The following is a 15442-nucleotide window of genomic DNA, read 5'->3' on the forward strand; positions in this document are numbered from 1 at the left end:
CAGGAAGTCTCATCAAGTGCAATTGTCTTTCTGCACTGGCAGATTATTGCATTTATTTTAAGTAGGATTTTCTCAACAACAACAAAAATATCTAACATAATCTGTTCTTGGTTAGTAAATCAATCTCAAAACAACAAGATCAAGAAGACTTTTTGGCAAGACTTGGTTAGATGGACAATTATTTCAGCGTCATCTTGCCTCATTCAGCTCTGATAATTCTATGATAAAACTACTTGCCATACTTTACCTGTTGCTGCCCGGCGTCATACAACTTAACACCCGGCAGCTGACTCCCGACCGACAGCCTAGCGGACCAATCACGGGAAGGCAAGTAACACCAGTCAAACAACCATCGGCCAATAAGAGCGAGGAAGAGGCGGGGCTTAACGATGACGCTACGTCGTTACGTCGCAGGCTTGGTAATGGCAAGTGGTGGAAGGGGAAGAAGACGGCTCTGAAGTTTCTCGCCTTCCAGTTGTTATTGTTGTTTATTACATTTCAAGCCGCCCGCTCCGTCTTCTGTCCCCGTACAGCTGCTCCTGTCTCCGCCTGAGCGAGAACGGACCCGGGGCTAAAAGTCCCGCACGGTTGTCGGTCGGTTTCGAAGTAACTGAAATACGCCAGAAGTTTGGGCGACTTCAAGCGGAGAAACTATGACGCACAAAGAGGACGAATATGATTACCTGTTTAAAGGTGAGCGGCTGTTTTTGTTTTTAATTATTTTATTACCTCCCCGGTGTCTTTAGCTCGGGGGCTAAATGTTCGCTTCACCTGTGAACGCGGCGGCGTCACTTGATGCCACCGCGGGGCGGTCGGTGTCGCAAACCCAACGGCGAGCCTCGGGGACGGGGGACACCTGTTCCGTTTGCGTGATAAAATGGCCCCGTTAAGGCAGGTTATACCTCCGGCATCCTCCGGTTCAGAGTTCACCATCTTCCAGGACGATGACGCAATCACCTGGGGATGAAGGGGGGGCCTCCTGAGAGACCAGGTCCAGTTGGTTCTGGTAGGAGGGCTTCAGAGTCATGAGTTTATGAAGGCCTGACCCGGTCAGGTTCTGGATGGGAACCTTCAGCCCTGCGTAGAAACGCTCATTTCTAGCTGAATAATTCAAAGTTAAAACAGAAATGTAGTTTATTTCTTTAGTTTCTATGTATTTTGTGGGTTTTTTACTCCTTAGCCGTGGTTACCGTGCAGCTCTGTGATTCTCACAGCTTCATAACATTCAAAATGGGAATGTTTCGGATTCCAGATGAAGCTCATCATCTGTTTCTGCTTAAAAGAAGACGAGAAGGAAGGATTTTTATTTATTATTTTAGCATTTATTGACGTTTAAACATGTTAAAAGGTAGTTTTTTTTATAATGAATCAAGTGTTGGGGGAGTCTCCCTTTTGCTCTCCCAGATATCACCTGTCATGACGACGGCTGAAACATCACGGTTTGTGTTCAGTGGTTCTACGTTTCCGTGCACAACAACCTGCCAGGTAATTAACAACCTCTCAGGTAATTGAGCTGACCGGCTGCAGGACCCGGGTGTGATCCCTCCCTGAGCGGCCGCGGCCTCTGCTGCTGCTGCTGCTGCGCGTCGGGAGGCCATTCGCTCGCAGCCGTCGTCACACCTGCAGCGCCACACAGGCCCGTGTCGCCAAACTGGAAATACCTGCCGGCAGGTGAGAGCGGCCCGGTACCCGGAGGCCCCAGCAGATCCAATCAGCCGGCGTCAGACTCGGCGGCGTGGTTTCTGAAACTAATCTGAATCTTCGCAGCTCTGCGGCGACCCTGATAAGGAAACGGACACAGCTCAGGGTTTTTTTTTTTTTTTTTTTTTTGTTTGTTCACACATTTTTGCCCTTTGCTCTCCTCCTGCAGCTCGCTGCTCTGTCGCAGGAGTCACAGGAGGCGCCGTCGATCCCGGCCGTCCTGCTGAGCCTCTTCTGGCCGCTCGGCTCACACGTTTCGGGTCAACCCGGCAGCTTAAACCCGTAAACGCTTAGACCCAAACGCGTAATGGCTGTCATTGTCTGTACCTATCAGGGGATGTGAGGCGCTCCGTTAAGCTCAGTGGACAGACCCGTTTCCATCCAGTCTGTCCTCTCTGGGCTGTGCAGAAATGCATCAACTGACAAAGACCTGTCGTGTCTTTGAGCTAAAAAAAAAAAGAAGACAATAACTGAATAACAGGCGTGTGGATGGGTGTGTGTGATGCAGCTATGACTCTTCCAGTCTGGTGGCATTGGACCCTGGGAGGAGTTGTGTAATGGTTTTTCTCTTCCACCCGCGGTCTTTTGTGTGTCGGCTGAGATGGAAGAGGACGTGAGGACGACGGCGTTACCTCCGGCGCCGCCGTCGCTCGCCTCTCCTCTCTAGATTAAACCGAAGTCGGCGCGTTTTTTTCTGCAGGGCGGCTCAGCTCCTCGGACGGAAACAGAAACGGTGGAACGGTTGGTTTCAACATTCCTGAACCGAGTTCCTGTTTCCCAACAGCAGGGCGGCGAGCCCTTCCACAGACTGACTCACCTTTTGTGTTGTGGCAATACTTGTGTGCAATGTTGCCTGGTTTTAGTTTACTACGGTAAAATGTCCGGCGTGGGCCTTAAAGGAGAGGAGGCGCTGCTGCAGGAGCCTCAGGGCGAGGCGGTCTGACCTCCGCAGGTTGGCTCCCATTATCTCCTCCATTCACAGGCATGAAAACTAGGCCGACACAAGTCGTTTTTCAACATGTCGGTATTGTTCTGATCTGTGTGTGTGTTAATAAGTGGCGCTTGTGTCCTTATGGCTGACGTCTGTGTTTGGGGTTTGGTCATGTGACGGTAATGGTGGTCGGTTGTTGTTTTCACACAGTGTTAAAAGGGTCTGGAGTAGCGCTGTGCCGCATTGACTAAATATAATATTGCGATATTTTTAGGCTGAATGCCGATATACGATATTTATCGCGATATGTTTTCCCTTTTTATAAGGTAATTACAAGAAGGCGCCTCTGAATGAAAGCTTCATCCTAAATGTCATTTCTTAACGAACAGTAGATAAATATGAGAAGCAGCTGAAAAATAACGTACCGGAATACATTGATCATAATATAATTCTAACGTAACTTAGTACATTTGGATTTAAACAAAATAGTCTCATCTCGTATCTCTTTTTAATAATCTGGATATTTTTTAAGTCTCGATATATTGCCCAGCCCTAGTTGAAAACTTTATATATAATACAGAGTTAACCCCAGCGTATTATAAGGCTGGGGGGCCGCCATGTTTATTCCCCCCCACCCCCCCACCCCCACCCCCCCCACCCCCCTCTCCCCCCGCCCCACGCCACCAGGCTAAGCGCCGTTTGTTTACTTGAAAAACTCGATGTTCTCCATGTTTGAGAGAAACATAAAACGTTCAGTAAAGTTCCTGTCTGGGATAAAACCTCCATTAGCTAACGTGCTAGCTGTTATTAGCTTCACGCGCTACGTTACCCGGCGGCGCCCCTCCTTTTCTGGGGGGTAAACCCAGTAATATTAATAATATGGGTTATGGGCCATAACAGCAACATTAATCTTGGCGATCAGCTGAAATATTGCAGGCGGTGCGTCCCTAATAAAACGAGTGGGAGAAGCTAACATGTTTCCTCCAGTTGACTGAACTGATGAGTTTTAATGGCTCCATCTTTGTGGCCTTCTGACCCTCAGCCACCCAGATGGAGAACAGAGAACTGGATTTGATGCATTATTTAATTAAACCTCTGGTAATTCATCGCCTTATTCTCCGTACCCATTTTAAGGTAGACGTTAGTAAATCTCCTGGTTTCCTTCATCGTCAAGCGTCCATTTGGGCCGCAGGAATAGAGCTGAGCAACAAACAATTACCACCATATTTTATTTACTCTCACCCTTTTTTTCCTCGTTACACAATGTTGGTAATTATCACAACACTGGTGGTGTGTGTTTCATTTCTAAAGAACAAATTACAATAGATCGTAAAGCTTTAATAACCAGAAATTAACCCAAATCAAGCAGTCTCTCCCTCAGCTGCTAAACGTCCGTCAGTAATGGCGACCACATGGATTTCCTCCTACTGGACCTTCAAGCCTAACTTTAACATTTTCTGACTCTCAACTTGATTATTGATATATTTTTAGTTTGTCTGTTATTGTGATTTATGGTTCTATGAATTCTTACATTCTTAGTCTCTGTAAGTCGGTACGGTACAGAACTGGTCAGAAGTCCGGACACAACAGCTTTTCCTCATTTTGGCTCCTTTCTACGCTGTAGATGCAGGCGAAGGCATCAGAACTATGAAAAACTATGAAGCGACAGCATAACTAACTGTGGAGCATCTTTTATGTTGCGTGTTATTCGCTTTGATTCCTGCTTTAGACGCTCTGGGTTTTGTCTCGGTGAGCCTCGGGTCGCCTGAAGGGTTCTCTCTGCAGGAGTTCAGAGGTAAAAAGAAAAGAAACCACAGAACGAGAAGGTGTGTCCAGGCGTTTGACTGCTGGAAGATAACTTTACGGATTGTTTAAAATGGTATGAAACCTTTTTTTTTTTTTTTCTGCGTTAGACCAACACCTGGAGACAAACCTGAGGCTTAAACCGTTTAACCCAGTAAATCGGCTTTAATCGCCGCGTTGCTTCACACTACCAGGAATTTTGGTTCCACTTTCCTCCCATTGCAGCCAGTGATCTGTGGCCAACGGTGCTCTGCAGCGCCTCCTGCAGGTGGAGGTCTGAACAGGTCAGCCCTGATGATCCTCCCTGCAGACCCGACGGTTGCAGTTTGGACCAACGCAGGCCGGTGATGATTTAAAAGTAGCTGAGATCAGGAGGATGTGAGTCCAGTAGAAAAAATTGGAACGTGACGACGTCGGACCAGCCGCTTCAATTCTTCCTGTTTTCTGCTCCTGTGGCGACGCACCAAGTTGCCTTTAATTTAATTTAAACACGTCTGTGTGAGCCCGAGAGACCCAGGGTGTTCTGTTACGGTTCCCTTTAAGGGTTTTTGCTTCTGGAAGATAAATTGTGGTTTTTCGTCATACTGAGAGAAGCTATAACAGTTTATTTTTTTACCATATAGCTGCTGCCGTATGAAGCAGGTTGAAATTAAAGTCTGCTGCTGAGTGTCGTCAGGAGGGAACCGGACTCAGGACTCCTTTATTCACTCGAGGAGCAGCTTTCTGATGTCCTTCATAAAGTCACACCATATTAACAGGCGTCTGCCCGACAAAGTCCATCGTTTCTGCTCTGCGTTGATGTGAGCAGCTGGGATTGAGTTTCTATTCCACCTTTAGCACAATAAGCTGCTGCTGTGACGGTCGTTAGGAGAGTTTACCGTCCGAGCCGCTCTGAGGCGATCCGTTTCACATTAAACTTTCTAAAAGGAGAACTAAAATGTTCCCAGCTGCTGAAGTTCTGTTATCTCAGCGATTTTTATTTTATTTATTTTTGCTCTGTGCTTCTCTTTCTGCAGTGGTGTTGATCGGAGATTCGGGTGTAGGGAAGAGTAACCTGCTGTCCCGCTTCACCCGCAACGAGTTCAACCTGGAGAGCAAGAGCACCATCGGGGTGGAGTTCGCCACGCGCAGCATCCAGGTGGAGGGGAAGACCATCAAGGCTCAGATCTGGGACACGGCTGGACAGGAGCGGTACCGAGCCATCACCTCCGCGTGAGTCGATTATAACAGAAATCACATTGATCGATATCAATGATTATGAAAAAATTCAAAACATATATTAGGCGCAGCCCTGGATTTTTTTATCCTGTTGCTTTATGACCTATTTTCAGATAAAGAAAACTCAAAAGCTAAATTCAAAAGCAGCCCTGCATTCAACCAACTTTTACCAAAACTGCAAGTTTTTGCACGTTTTTAAAAAAAGACAAAAAAGAACTCTGAATGGGGCGGAGCTTGGGGGCGGAGCTTGGCGACAGAGCGTTCCTGGGTCTGCGTTGTGATTGGCTGAGAGGATGTAGTGACTGTAATATTAACCTACATTATAGGCTAGAATGCAAAAGGAAGGAAAACTGTTTTAATAAGGAAAACTTTATATTGACCGTTGTTTTTCCTAATGCAGCACACGTCTATCGATCGATATATATTGTTATTGAATTGTCGTCCGGCCCCTGGCGACGCACAGCAAGAGATCCTCATCCGCTGGCTGTAATAAAAATCAGTGACTGAGCGAGGCTTTGACGAATGTGCCGATTTTATTACATTTTTTTCACCGATGACACCAAGAAATGCTGCCGTCTCTTTGTACCTGTTGCTGTGTTTGAACGTTGTGGGAACATCCAGAAACAGCTGATCAAACGTTTGCTACTTCACAACTGATCGCGCCAAACGTGTCGCCAGCTCCTCTTCTGCGCGTTTACGGTTTTTCGATTAAAATCAAAAACCAGTCATAGCGAGGGTAGAAAATTTTTTTTGTAAGTTAATTTGAATTTTGCTGTTTCCAGCAACCTTTTCTGATGCGATGCTTGAAAATGTGCATTAAAACCGTTGATGGAAACGCGACTAATAAGCTTAAGGAGCAATAAGATGAACCGGATAAATAAAAGCCTCAGTTAGAGGAAGAAAACACAGAATTTAGGAATTAGAGGACATCGTTGCTTGTAAAAATAAGATATTAATGTCAAATTATTTTATTTAAGACACCAAAAATCGACCAAATGCTTCAGTTAAAGTTGTAAAAAGGTAATAAGGTTGAATAAAACGCAGAAGAATTCAGATTCCTGAAAACTAGTCAGCATCTCAGACTCTTGTTTACATGCACAAAATTTGACGATCAGATTGAAAACCAAATAATAATCGGATTGTATCGTTTATATGGACACACAATCAATTAATCTGATCATAACGTGTGTTTTTATGCACCAGGCTTTATTCAGAATAGAATCACTCTGACATGTGCAGTTATCAGATTACACAAAAAAAAACTCAGAAGAAGAACTTCTGTCTTTGCTGAACAACAAAAAATGACAAACAAAGCAGTTTTATGAGTTTTCGTCTAATGAGCGCCCAGCATGGACTGAACCAGATTCTAATTACGGTTTGAATGTTACTAAATAAATAATTTTGAGCTCTTTTAATGTTTCGAACAGAAAGTTTATCAGGAGCCGCAACAGTTTTGCTTCCTGACATATTTCTGGTATTTAACAACCAGGAAATGCGTCACATTTACGTCAGACTGACACACATTTAGGTCAGTTTGCTACATTCAGAATAAGTTGATCCTGACAAACGTTTATATGCATGTTGATCAGATTATCGATCATTCAGAAACCCCCCCTCTCATCCAGATTACAATTTCCTTCCTATAGAGCTTAATCTGATCATTATATTCCCAAAGGCTGTTTATTCTGATTTCCTTTGTCCATGTAATCGTAGCTGCTGAGTCAAAGATGAGTTTTTAATTCTTAGTGTCTGTACGCTCTGTGCCGGTAGCTGCATGTCAGGAATACTTCATGAAAATCTAACCTTTAGTCCTTAAGTACAGTTTCATGTTTAATTAGTCTCCAGCAGACCTGCCTGTTTAGGAGCGATTATCTCAACCAAGTTTTAAACAGATAAAAGTTTATTAGAGTAAATTCAGAAGCTGGGAAGGATTCACCATTATTCTCTGAAACCTTCCTTAAAGAACCTCCTTTAGGGAAATGAACAGGTTGGGAAATCTGAGCCGACCCTGCAGGTAATGAACGGATGAAGCGACGTCGTTTCATGGCTTTCAGAGACGCTGCAGCTCTGATTCTGTCGCTTTGCTCCGAGAGACGACAACGCCACGCTTTAATATCTGTTCATCTGGCAGCTTTTCAGTCCAGTCCCGTTCAGAGACTCGATTAAATTCATCACTGACTAGAAATGATGATATAGTTCATGTTTGGAGCCGTTTTCCACAGATGTCTCTGCTGTTCTGGGCCTCCTGGACGCACGGCTCTGTGTAGCGCCGCTGGTAAAGGGAACTAAAAGTAAAAATATTCTTGAAATGAGTTTATTTGTCCGTGATTTCAGCAGCTAAATAAGATGATCTGCTAATGGAATGAGATTTTTGCTCTTAAAGTGGGAACAGCTCATCTCCATCACCTTATTTCAGGTGCAGTTTATCTAATTATCTTATTTTAGGGGTAAAAATAGCAATTCAACAGGCAGATCCTGCTCAAAATCGATGACAAATGCTCATTTTAAGAAGATTTTACGTATTTTTTTGTTCTGTTTTTGCGGTGCGCCACCAGCAGCCGGTTTTTCTGCCTCTGCCTCTCAGAGAGACGTGTAAACGCTCCTTCTGCTCCTCCTGCTGCAGGTACTACCGCGGGGCCGTCGGCGCGCTCCTGGTCTACGACATCGCCAAACACCTGACGTACGAAAACGCCGAGCGCTGGCTGAAGGAGCTGCAGGACCACGCAGACAGCAACATCGTCATCATGTTGGTGGGCAACAAGAGCGACCTGCGCCACCTGAGGGCCGTGCCCACCGAGGAGGCCAAGGGCTTTGCAGGTGGGGGGGCAGCTCGTCATCCAGCCTCTGTCGGCTTGTTCTCATTAGGTCAGGCTGAGGAGAACCGAGCTAAAGAGCCGATTAAAGCTGTTAAGGGTCCGTTTGTTCCGTCAGCTCTTTAGGTTCTGACAGATAATCCATGTTCAACACTCGTCCTGCCTCTCTTAGTTCTTCTTGTTTTTCCCTGAGAGCGGCTGTAGGTGAGGGTCGTATCTACACGGCTTATTGTAACCAACCTGTTCTCAGGTTAAAAGCTTTAAAGTAAAACAGCTTTATCAGTGAGAATGCTATACAGCATTCTCACTTATTGTTTTCCTGTTTTTCTTTATTATTATTATTCCGTCGGCGTCTAACTACTCCCGCATACTTCAACCAATTTCAACAATTTTGGTGTCAAAACGTTCGTCTCGTTCCCGGCATGCCTGCTATGACTCATGGTTTTGCTAACTTTTACACTTTTTAAAATATTTAACTTTTTGTGCAATTTTTTGGTTTTCCCATACTTCCAATTCTTCTAATTTTTCACATTTTGCACATTTTTTCAAATTCCGTCATATTTTTCGAAAATTTTCAAATTTTTCAAATTCCTTCAATTTTTATCAAATTCTTCAATTTTTTTAAAATTTTCAAATTCCTTCAAATTTTTTGAAAATTTTCAAATTTTTCAAATTTCTTAAAATTCTTCAAATTCTTTCAAATTTTCCAAAATCCTTAAACTTTCTTTCAAATTCTTTAAATCTGATTTAAATGTTTTCTGCATCTTCTGCTCAATCATTCTGCAGATTAGCATTCTCACTCGCTGTTACGCAGGAACAGCTTTTTCTAGTTGTATTTATTCTCACTCTGCAGCGTTGAATCAGATGATTGCTGCGGGTTGTGAGGAAATTCTGAGTAAATAATGAGAAGGCAGTTCACCCTGTAACCCGTGGGCTTGATAAGACGGCGTACAAGTAGGCAACATTTAGACTTAAACAACTTTATTTGTCATTTTGTGTGCACAGAGTGCGTACAGAACGAAATTTCGTTGTAAATTGCAGTAAAAGTTAGATTACAGTTTCAGGTGCAGCAGAGATTTAAAAGTAAACAATAGATTTAAAATACACTATAAAAAAAACAATTGAAATGTAAACGATGCAGGAGAAAGTCACAGTATACAAACCATTGAATGTGCATTTACCGGTTAATGATAAATAAATCATTCATATCATCATTACCCTGATGCTAAAAGCTGGGCTTCACTAACTTTAACTCAGATTGTTTTTGCTGCAACTGGACATAAATTCAGGCGTTAAGCGGTGAACCTGCTCCGGGTTTCCGTCTCTCTGAACTGGATCGGGTTCTGCAGGGTTCTGTCGGCTGATAAAGGCTCAACATGGCTGAACGTCAGCAGGTCCAGCCTTCCAGGACACAAACCCTGCTGATTGGGAGCCGCTGAGGATGAAGGAGCCGTCCTGAGTTTAGTGGGTCGGATTCATGTCTTGTTTCCATAATGACGCTGGAGTGGCAGCGTCTATGCAAAGCGGCGCTGCCAGTGAAGCTTTCGCCTGTGCTGGTTCAGTTTGTCGTGTTTCATGGATTTGGTTTAAAAAGATCAAACCAGGCTGCTTGTCTACATTAACGCTGACGACGTTTTAGCCTCCGATCGTCGGCTACGCTAACGCTGCAACCAGAGAGCAGCGGAGAACGACGTCGTTGGTTGACAGGATTTCTTGTTTTTCTGCTCCAAACTATCTGCAGGTTTCAGGCTATAATGTTTCTCGTGGTTCTCTATTTTAAACTGGTGTTTTGTTCTCACTGGAGCAGGTGAAACATCCTTTGTTGTAGCTTCCTCCTCGGTCGGCGCTTCCCCACATTTTACTATGACCTCAGACAAACAAGAAAGAGGGAAGTCGCAGTACTTTGACGCCTATAACTAGTTAAATTCAGCTTTCATCTGGTCAAATCTTATTGTTCTGTGTGGTATTATTTGTTAAAAACAACACATTTGGGGGGAAAAGAGTCTTTATGCACCAATAGACGTGACGCCATCTGTGAGATGGCTCCACCTCTCTATAATGGTGAAGCTGACAGCGTCACCAGAGGCATTTCTGCCAGCTTTAAGGCACAGAGGACCGTGAAAAATTTTCAAACGAGCCGTAAATCACGTCAGCGCAGTTATGTCAAGGTAGCCAGGGACAAAACAACGTTAAAGCCCAAGTTTTAATATATATTAGCAACTTAAAACAGTTACTGTTCCAGCTATCCATGGCAGTAAATTAGAGAAATTCTACATTAGGAGTTTAAATCTATCTCCATAACGGATAAAACAGCAGAACTAGCATCACCCTTTAATTTAAACACATGTAATGTAATTATGAACAAAGACTAAACATTTATGGTTACCTCCATTCAGACGAACCTGCCGCAGTTCCCCGTCGATCCCTGTTGTGTTCAGCTGCTCAGGTCGGCCACAAATCCATCTTTTACATTTTTCTAAACTCCTTTTGGGTTTTGGGAAAAACGTTCAGGATAACACGGGGCTGAATTCTGATTTCCAAACCTGTTTTTTTTTTTTTTAATGAAATGCTTCTGACTGCAACGCGTTCGTAATGCAAAATCCCGACGACGCTGTCGGAGGTGAAAGGCCTGAAGCTCCTGCAGGTCAGAGGCGTTTCACTTTGGGGAAAGACTGCGATCGTTGATTGGTCAGTCGGTAACGAGCCTCCGGGACTGATTGACAGGGTCATGAAATTTAAAGAAGATTAAAAAAACATTATGATTAGTTTATTTTAATTCTAACTTTAATAAAATCTGTTCATAAATGCAGAGAGTAGGGCTGGGCGATGTAGAGAAACAGACATATGGATAAAATAGAAATCATCTTGATCGATAATCATCAACAAATTCAAACATATTTTAAGTGTAGCCCTGGACTATTTATGCTGTTGCTTAGTGACTTATTTTTAGGTACAGACACAAACGCTAAATTCAAACTCAACCCTTTATTCAACTAACTTCTTACTAAAACTGTAAGTTTTTAAAAAAAAGAAAAAATAACTCTTTGAAGGGGGCGGAGCTTGGTGACTGAGTGTTCATGGGTCTGCGTTGTGATTGGTTGGGAGGATTTAAATGACTGTAATATTAACCTACATGATAAAATGCAAAAGGAAAGAAAACTTTTATTCTATTGAACTTTTTATTGACACTTTTTCCTCATCATTGACATTTATTCTTTGACTTTAAAGAAAAATAACCTAAAACTAGACTGTTACAAATATATATAATTTAATGGAAATCAAGTACACTTTTAAGCAAACTTTTTCTCACATTAGCCACATTTTCCATTCAAAATGAGTTTTAAAAAGAAACAAGTTAAAACATGATATTGGGGAATTTGTTTTCCTGCCTCACAAGTGAAATATTTGAATTAAATAATTCAAACTTCCTGAAGGAAAGGGACGCGTAGACCCCTGTAGATCTTAAACATGTTTGCTGTATTATAAACACAGAAGTCCAGTTGGCAGTTTTAGGCTCGATTTGAGGGGAAAAAATAGAAAAAGACCGTCTCTGTTTTCAGCAATAAGATCCGGACATTTGGCCAATTTTCTGAAATGAATTAAATGACGATTCTGGTGCATCAAAGTCTGCGTTTGAGTCCCAGTTGGTGGTTAGATGTGGTTCAGATCTTGTTCCTGCTGATGATGATTGATGATTTATGGTCAGTTTATTTATGAACAGTGATCTTAGTCTGGTCTGACCCGATCACACAGTTCCGGTTAGTTCTAGTAGTGTACAAAATGTGACGGTAGGACAGAAACAGGCTTTTCCTGCCATGCAGAGGCCATCTAACGGTTGGTAATACGATAAAACTGATAATAAAAATACTTTTGGAGATCGCTCGTTGTGCTAAATGGTCTTTTTACAGGTTATAAATCATTTAATAAACTGTGCCATACTTTATTATTATTATTAAACATAATAACCTTTATCGGACATGTTTGCGAGTCGTGGTGTTTGTGTCTCAGACGGACCAGTTAATCTGTCATTAGCTGTGAGGTATTTTTAGGTGAAGCCTGATTTCACAGCAGAGGGAATATGAATGCTGTGTTTGTGTCTTCCAGAGAAGAACGGCTTGTCTTTCCTGGAGACGTCTGCGTTAGACTCTTCTAACGTTGAACTGGCGTTTCAGACCATCCTCACAGGTGAGTTTCTGCATTTCAACCTAAACTCTGACAACACACGTCCAAACTTAAAGGAATCTGTTGAACTTTTCCACAAGTTCAAATCCTCTGAAATCATGTTGGTATTAGTTTTATTTGGCCACTAGAGGGCAGCACATTCCACCTAATCAGGTCCTGGCAGACATTCCTCATGTGCATCCTGTTGCTAAACCGGCTCCTAAATCTTCCTTTAATGGTAAAAAATGTGTTTATATTGTGTCCAATCAGAGCCTAAACAAAGACGGCCGTTCCCAGAAGCACCTTGCTACGTTCGACCCCATCTAGCCCCGTTTTCCCGCATGCTCGCCTCTGAGCGGGCTCCTCAGGGCGTCCCAGGCCACATGGCGACTTTACTTTGTTTGACATTTGCTAACATGGTGAGAATAAGAAACCCTAACGACTCGGGCGTCCTCTGAAGTGCCTGAAGGGGAAATCCAGCAGAAGCACGCTGTTTGTACGCTGCTCCTGCTCCAGGTCGGATCCAGCGATGACTGCTGGAGGCGCTGGAGCCACGCCACAGACTCGTCGGCCATTTCTAATTTATAAAAACCTTCAGACCAGCGAGGCCCATTGAGTTAACGCCGCTAATTAGCTCATTAAGGCAGGAAAAGCAGTGCATTAGCAGCAAGCCAGTGAGAGCTGAACTCTAGACCCCAAGGAGCAGAGGAAGCGCGGCTCGTGTGGTAATGCATGGAGGGTCGTCCTCCTGCTGGCCACGCTGCCGAGTAGCGATGAGCGAGCTTTTACATTTCGCTGCAGAGCTTTGGAGCAGAAGGTCGAGCAGCTTTGCTCAGCATCAGCTTCTGACCATTTTTAAACCGGACCTCCTTAAGGCCTTCAGGGACTTTATTTCTTTCTAAGGCGCCATTAGTGGAGACCACAAGGAATTGCTGTCCTGTTGACTCAGCTGTGCATCTCTGCAGCTCCTCCAGAGCCACCATGGTCCTCCTGCTTCTCTGATCAATGCTCTCCTGGTCCAGCCTGTCGGTCCAGGTGGACGTCCATGTCCTGGTAGGTCTGCAGGAGGTCCATCCTCTCTCCAGGTCCAGATGATGATTAGAGCTCTGGGAGGTTGCTGTAGAACCTGATCCTGCTGTAAACTGGACCAGAACCTCCTCCCTGACCCGTCTGCTGGGTTCCTTGGTCTCCATGATGCTGGATGTTCTCTGAAGAACCGATCTTCAGAACCGCTGAGGTTAAATTACCCAGCGGGGGATTTTAATGGGGTGTTTCTGGAGGGAAGTGGAGTCATTATTCTGCAGCCTTGAGATTATGAGCCTCTTTGTGTCCTAAGAATGCAGCAAAAACCTGAAAGTTTGTAATTTTAAGGGGAAAAAGTTCAAGTGGTCGATGTGTTTTCTGGCAACGGTGCTTTTGCTTTGCAACGACCAAACGTTAATCTGTCGCTGCTGCTGCCAGGAGTCCCGTTGGTCCTCACGTGTCAGATTTAACCGGCGTCCTCTCACCGCTCTCTCTCCGCTCTCTCCACCACAGCCATCTACAACATCGTGTCCCAGAGGCAGATGTCGGGACAGGGCAGCTCGGACTTCTCGCCGGCCTCCAACGTGGTTCCCATCACAGTGGAGCCCACCCAGAGCTCGTCCAGTAAGGGCGCCTGCTGCCAGAACAACTGAGAGGCCGCCGCTGCCGCCCGCCTTCGTCTCCGGGGACAAACGGCCAGACAGAGACGTGGGGGGGGGGGGTGGACGGGTAGCGGGACACTTGCACTGGGTTTGTCTGGGTAAGATATGGGGAGGGGAGGGTGGGGTGGGGGGGACAGGATGTGTGACCAGAGAGGACTGGGATCAGTAGAAGACAGCGGAGGGGGGTGGGGGGGGGGGGGGATTATCTAACAGGTCATTAAGAAGCTACATCATCACGGTGGGTTCAGGTCATCCTATAAAGCTGGACCTTCTCTTTCCTCCTGCTGCGTCTCTCTTGACACGAGGCCGACTCTATAAACGCTTCCTCTCCGTTTCTCCTCCCTGCTGGGATGTCGGGCGCTAAAGATCCACTTCTAGAAGACTGAATCACTGAATCACAACCTTCCGCTTCACCTGGACCAGTCAGGACCATCATGACTTTCTCTGTATTTATTACCACTTTGTTCGGCCAAAGGGTTTCCCCGCACTAATCGCTCGGGAGAAACTGGGTTTTTTTTTCTTCTTCTTCTTTGATTGTTTTCCTCGTCTAAAACGAATCTTTTCTAAACGAACATAATGGAATCAGGGCGGCTGTGCTCCATCAGGCCTCCCTAACAGCGGCGTCTCTCTGAGTGCTGCTGATGGCTGTCTGGACGCCTCTCCTCCTCCTTTTCCACGCGTCGTCTCTCCACAGATGAGTCACGCTCCCGCAGGCTTTTTGCTCGCCGTCGGCTCTGAGCGGGACGCCGCTGGACGGGCGGGTTAGCTGCAGTTAGCAGGGAGGGCGGGGTCTGCTGCCGCCGCCGCCGCCTCACCTTTTGGGCTTAAACCTGCGGGGCGAAGATCTCCGGATGGGTCTGAACGCGCGGCGGCTGCTGGCTGGGATGGAGGGATTGGGTTTCAGCGGATGAGATAGTGAGGGCACTCAGCCCTGCCCTGCTGCTGTGGTCTCTGATGTAGCAGTGATGGCTTGTTTTACTGTAAATGAAATCCTCCACCGCCTGCTTCACCTACGCCTCTCTCCGTCTGCGCACGCTGTAACTGGAACAGGACTCGGCCTTCTGGGTCCCCCCCCCCCCCCCCCCCGAGGCCGGCCCTCACTTTCACTTGTCTTTATTTCCTGTCCAGGG

At 45.2% G+C, this 15442-nt stretch overlaps 1 protein-coding gene across 1 annotated transcript; it reads left to right on the forward strand.

Annotated features, from left to right (window-relative positions):
* Positions 1-395: 395 nt before the first annotated feature.
* Positions 396-14376, forward strand: rab11al (RAB11a, member RAS oncogene family, like). Its single transcript, XM_012882088.3, has 5 exons — positions 396-693; positions 5452-5647; positions 8277-8470; positions 12571-12651; positions 14164-14376. The coding sequence occupies exons 1-5, from the start codon at positions 654-656 to the stop codon at positions 14301-14303; spliced, it is 651 nt and encodes a 216-aa protein (XP_012737542.1). The 5' UTR covers positions 396-653; the 3' UTR covers positions 14304-14376.
* The last annotated feature ends 1066 nt before the right edge of the window (positions 14377-15442 follow it).

Source organism: Fundulus heteroclitus, chromosome 3 (assembly GCF_011125445.2).
Source record: "Fundulus heteroclitus isolate FHET01 chromosome 3, MU-UCD_Fhet_4.1, whole genome shotgun sequence".
Classification (NCBI taxonomy): domain Eukaryota; kingdom Metazoa; phylum Chordata; class Actinopteri; order Cyprinodontiformes; family Fundulidae; genus Fundulus; species Fundulus heteroclitus.

Bases quoted from the DNA above. Each gene is read 5' to 3' on its own strand.
- rab11al (XM_012882088.3), top strand. From the start codon at position 654: ATGACGCACAAAGAGGACGAATATGATTACCTGTTTAAAG. The intron at 5,648-8,276 runs GTGAGTCGATTA...CTCCTGCTGCAG, and splicing joins TACCGAGCCATCACCTCCGC to GTACTACCGCGGGGCCGTCG. The intron at 8,471-12,570 runs GTGGGGGGGCAG...TGTGTCTTCCAG, and splicing joins GGAGGCCAAGGGCTTTGCAG to AGAAGAACGGCTTGTCTTTC.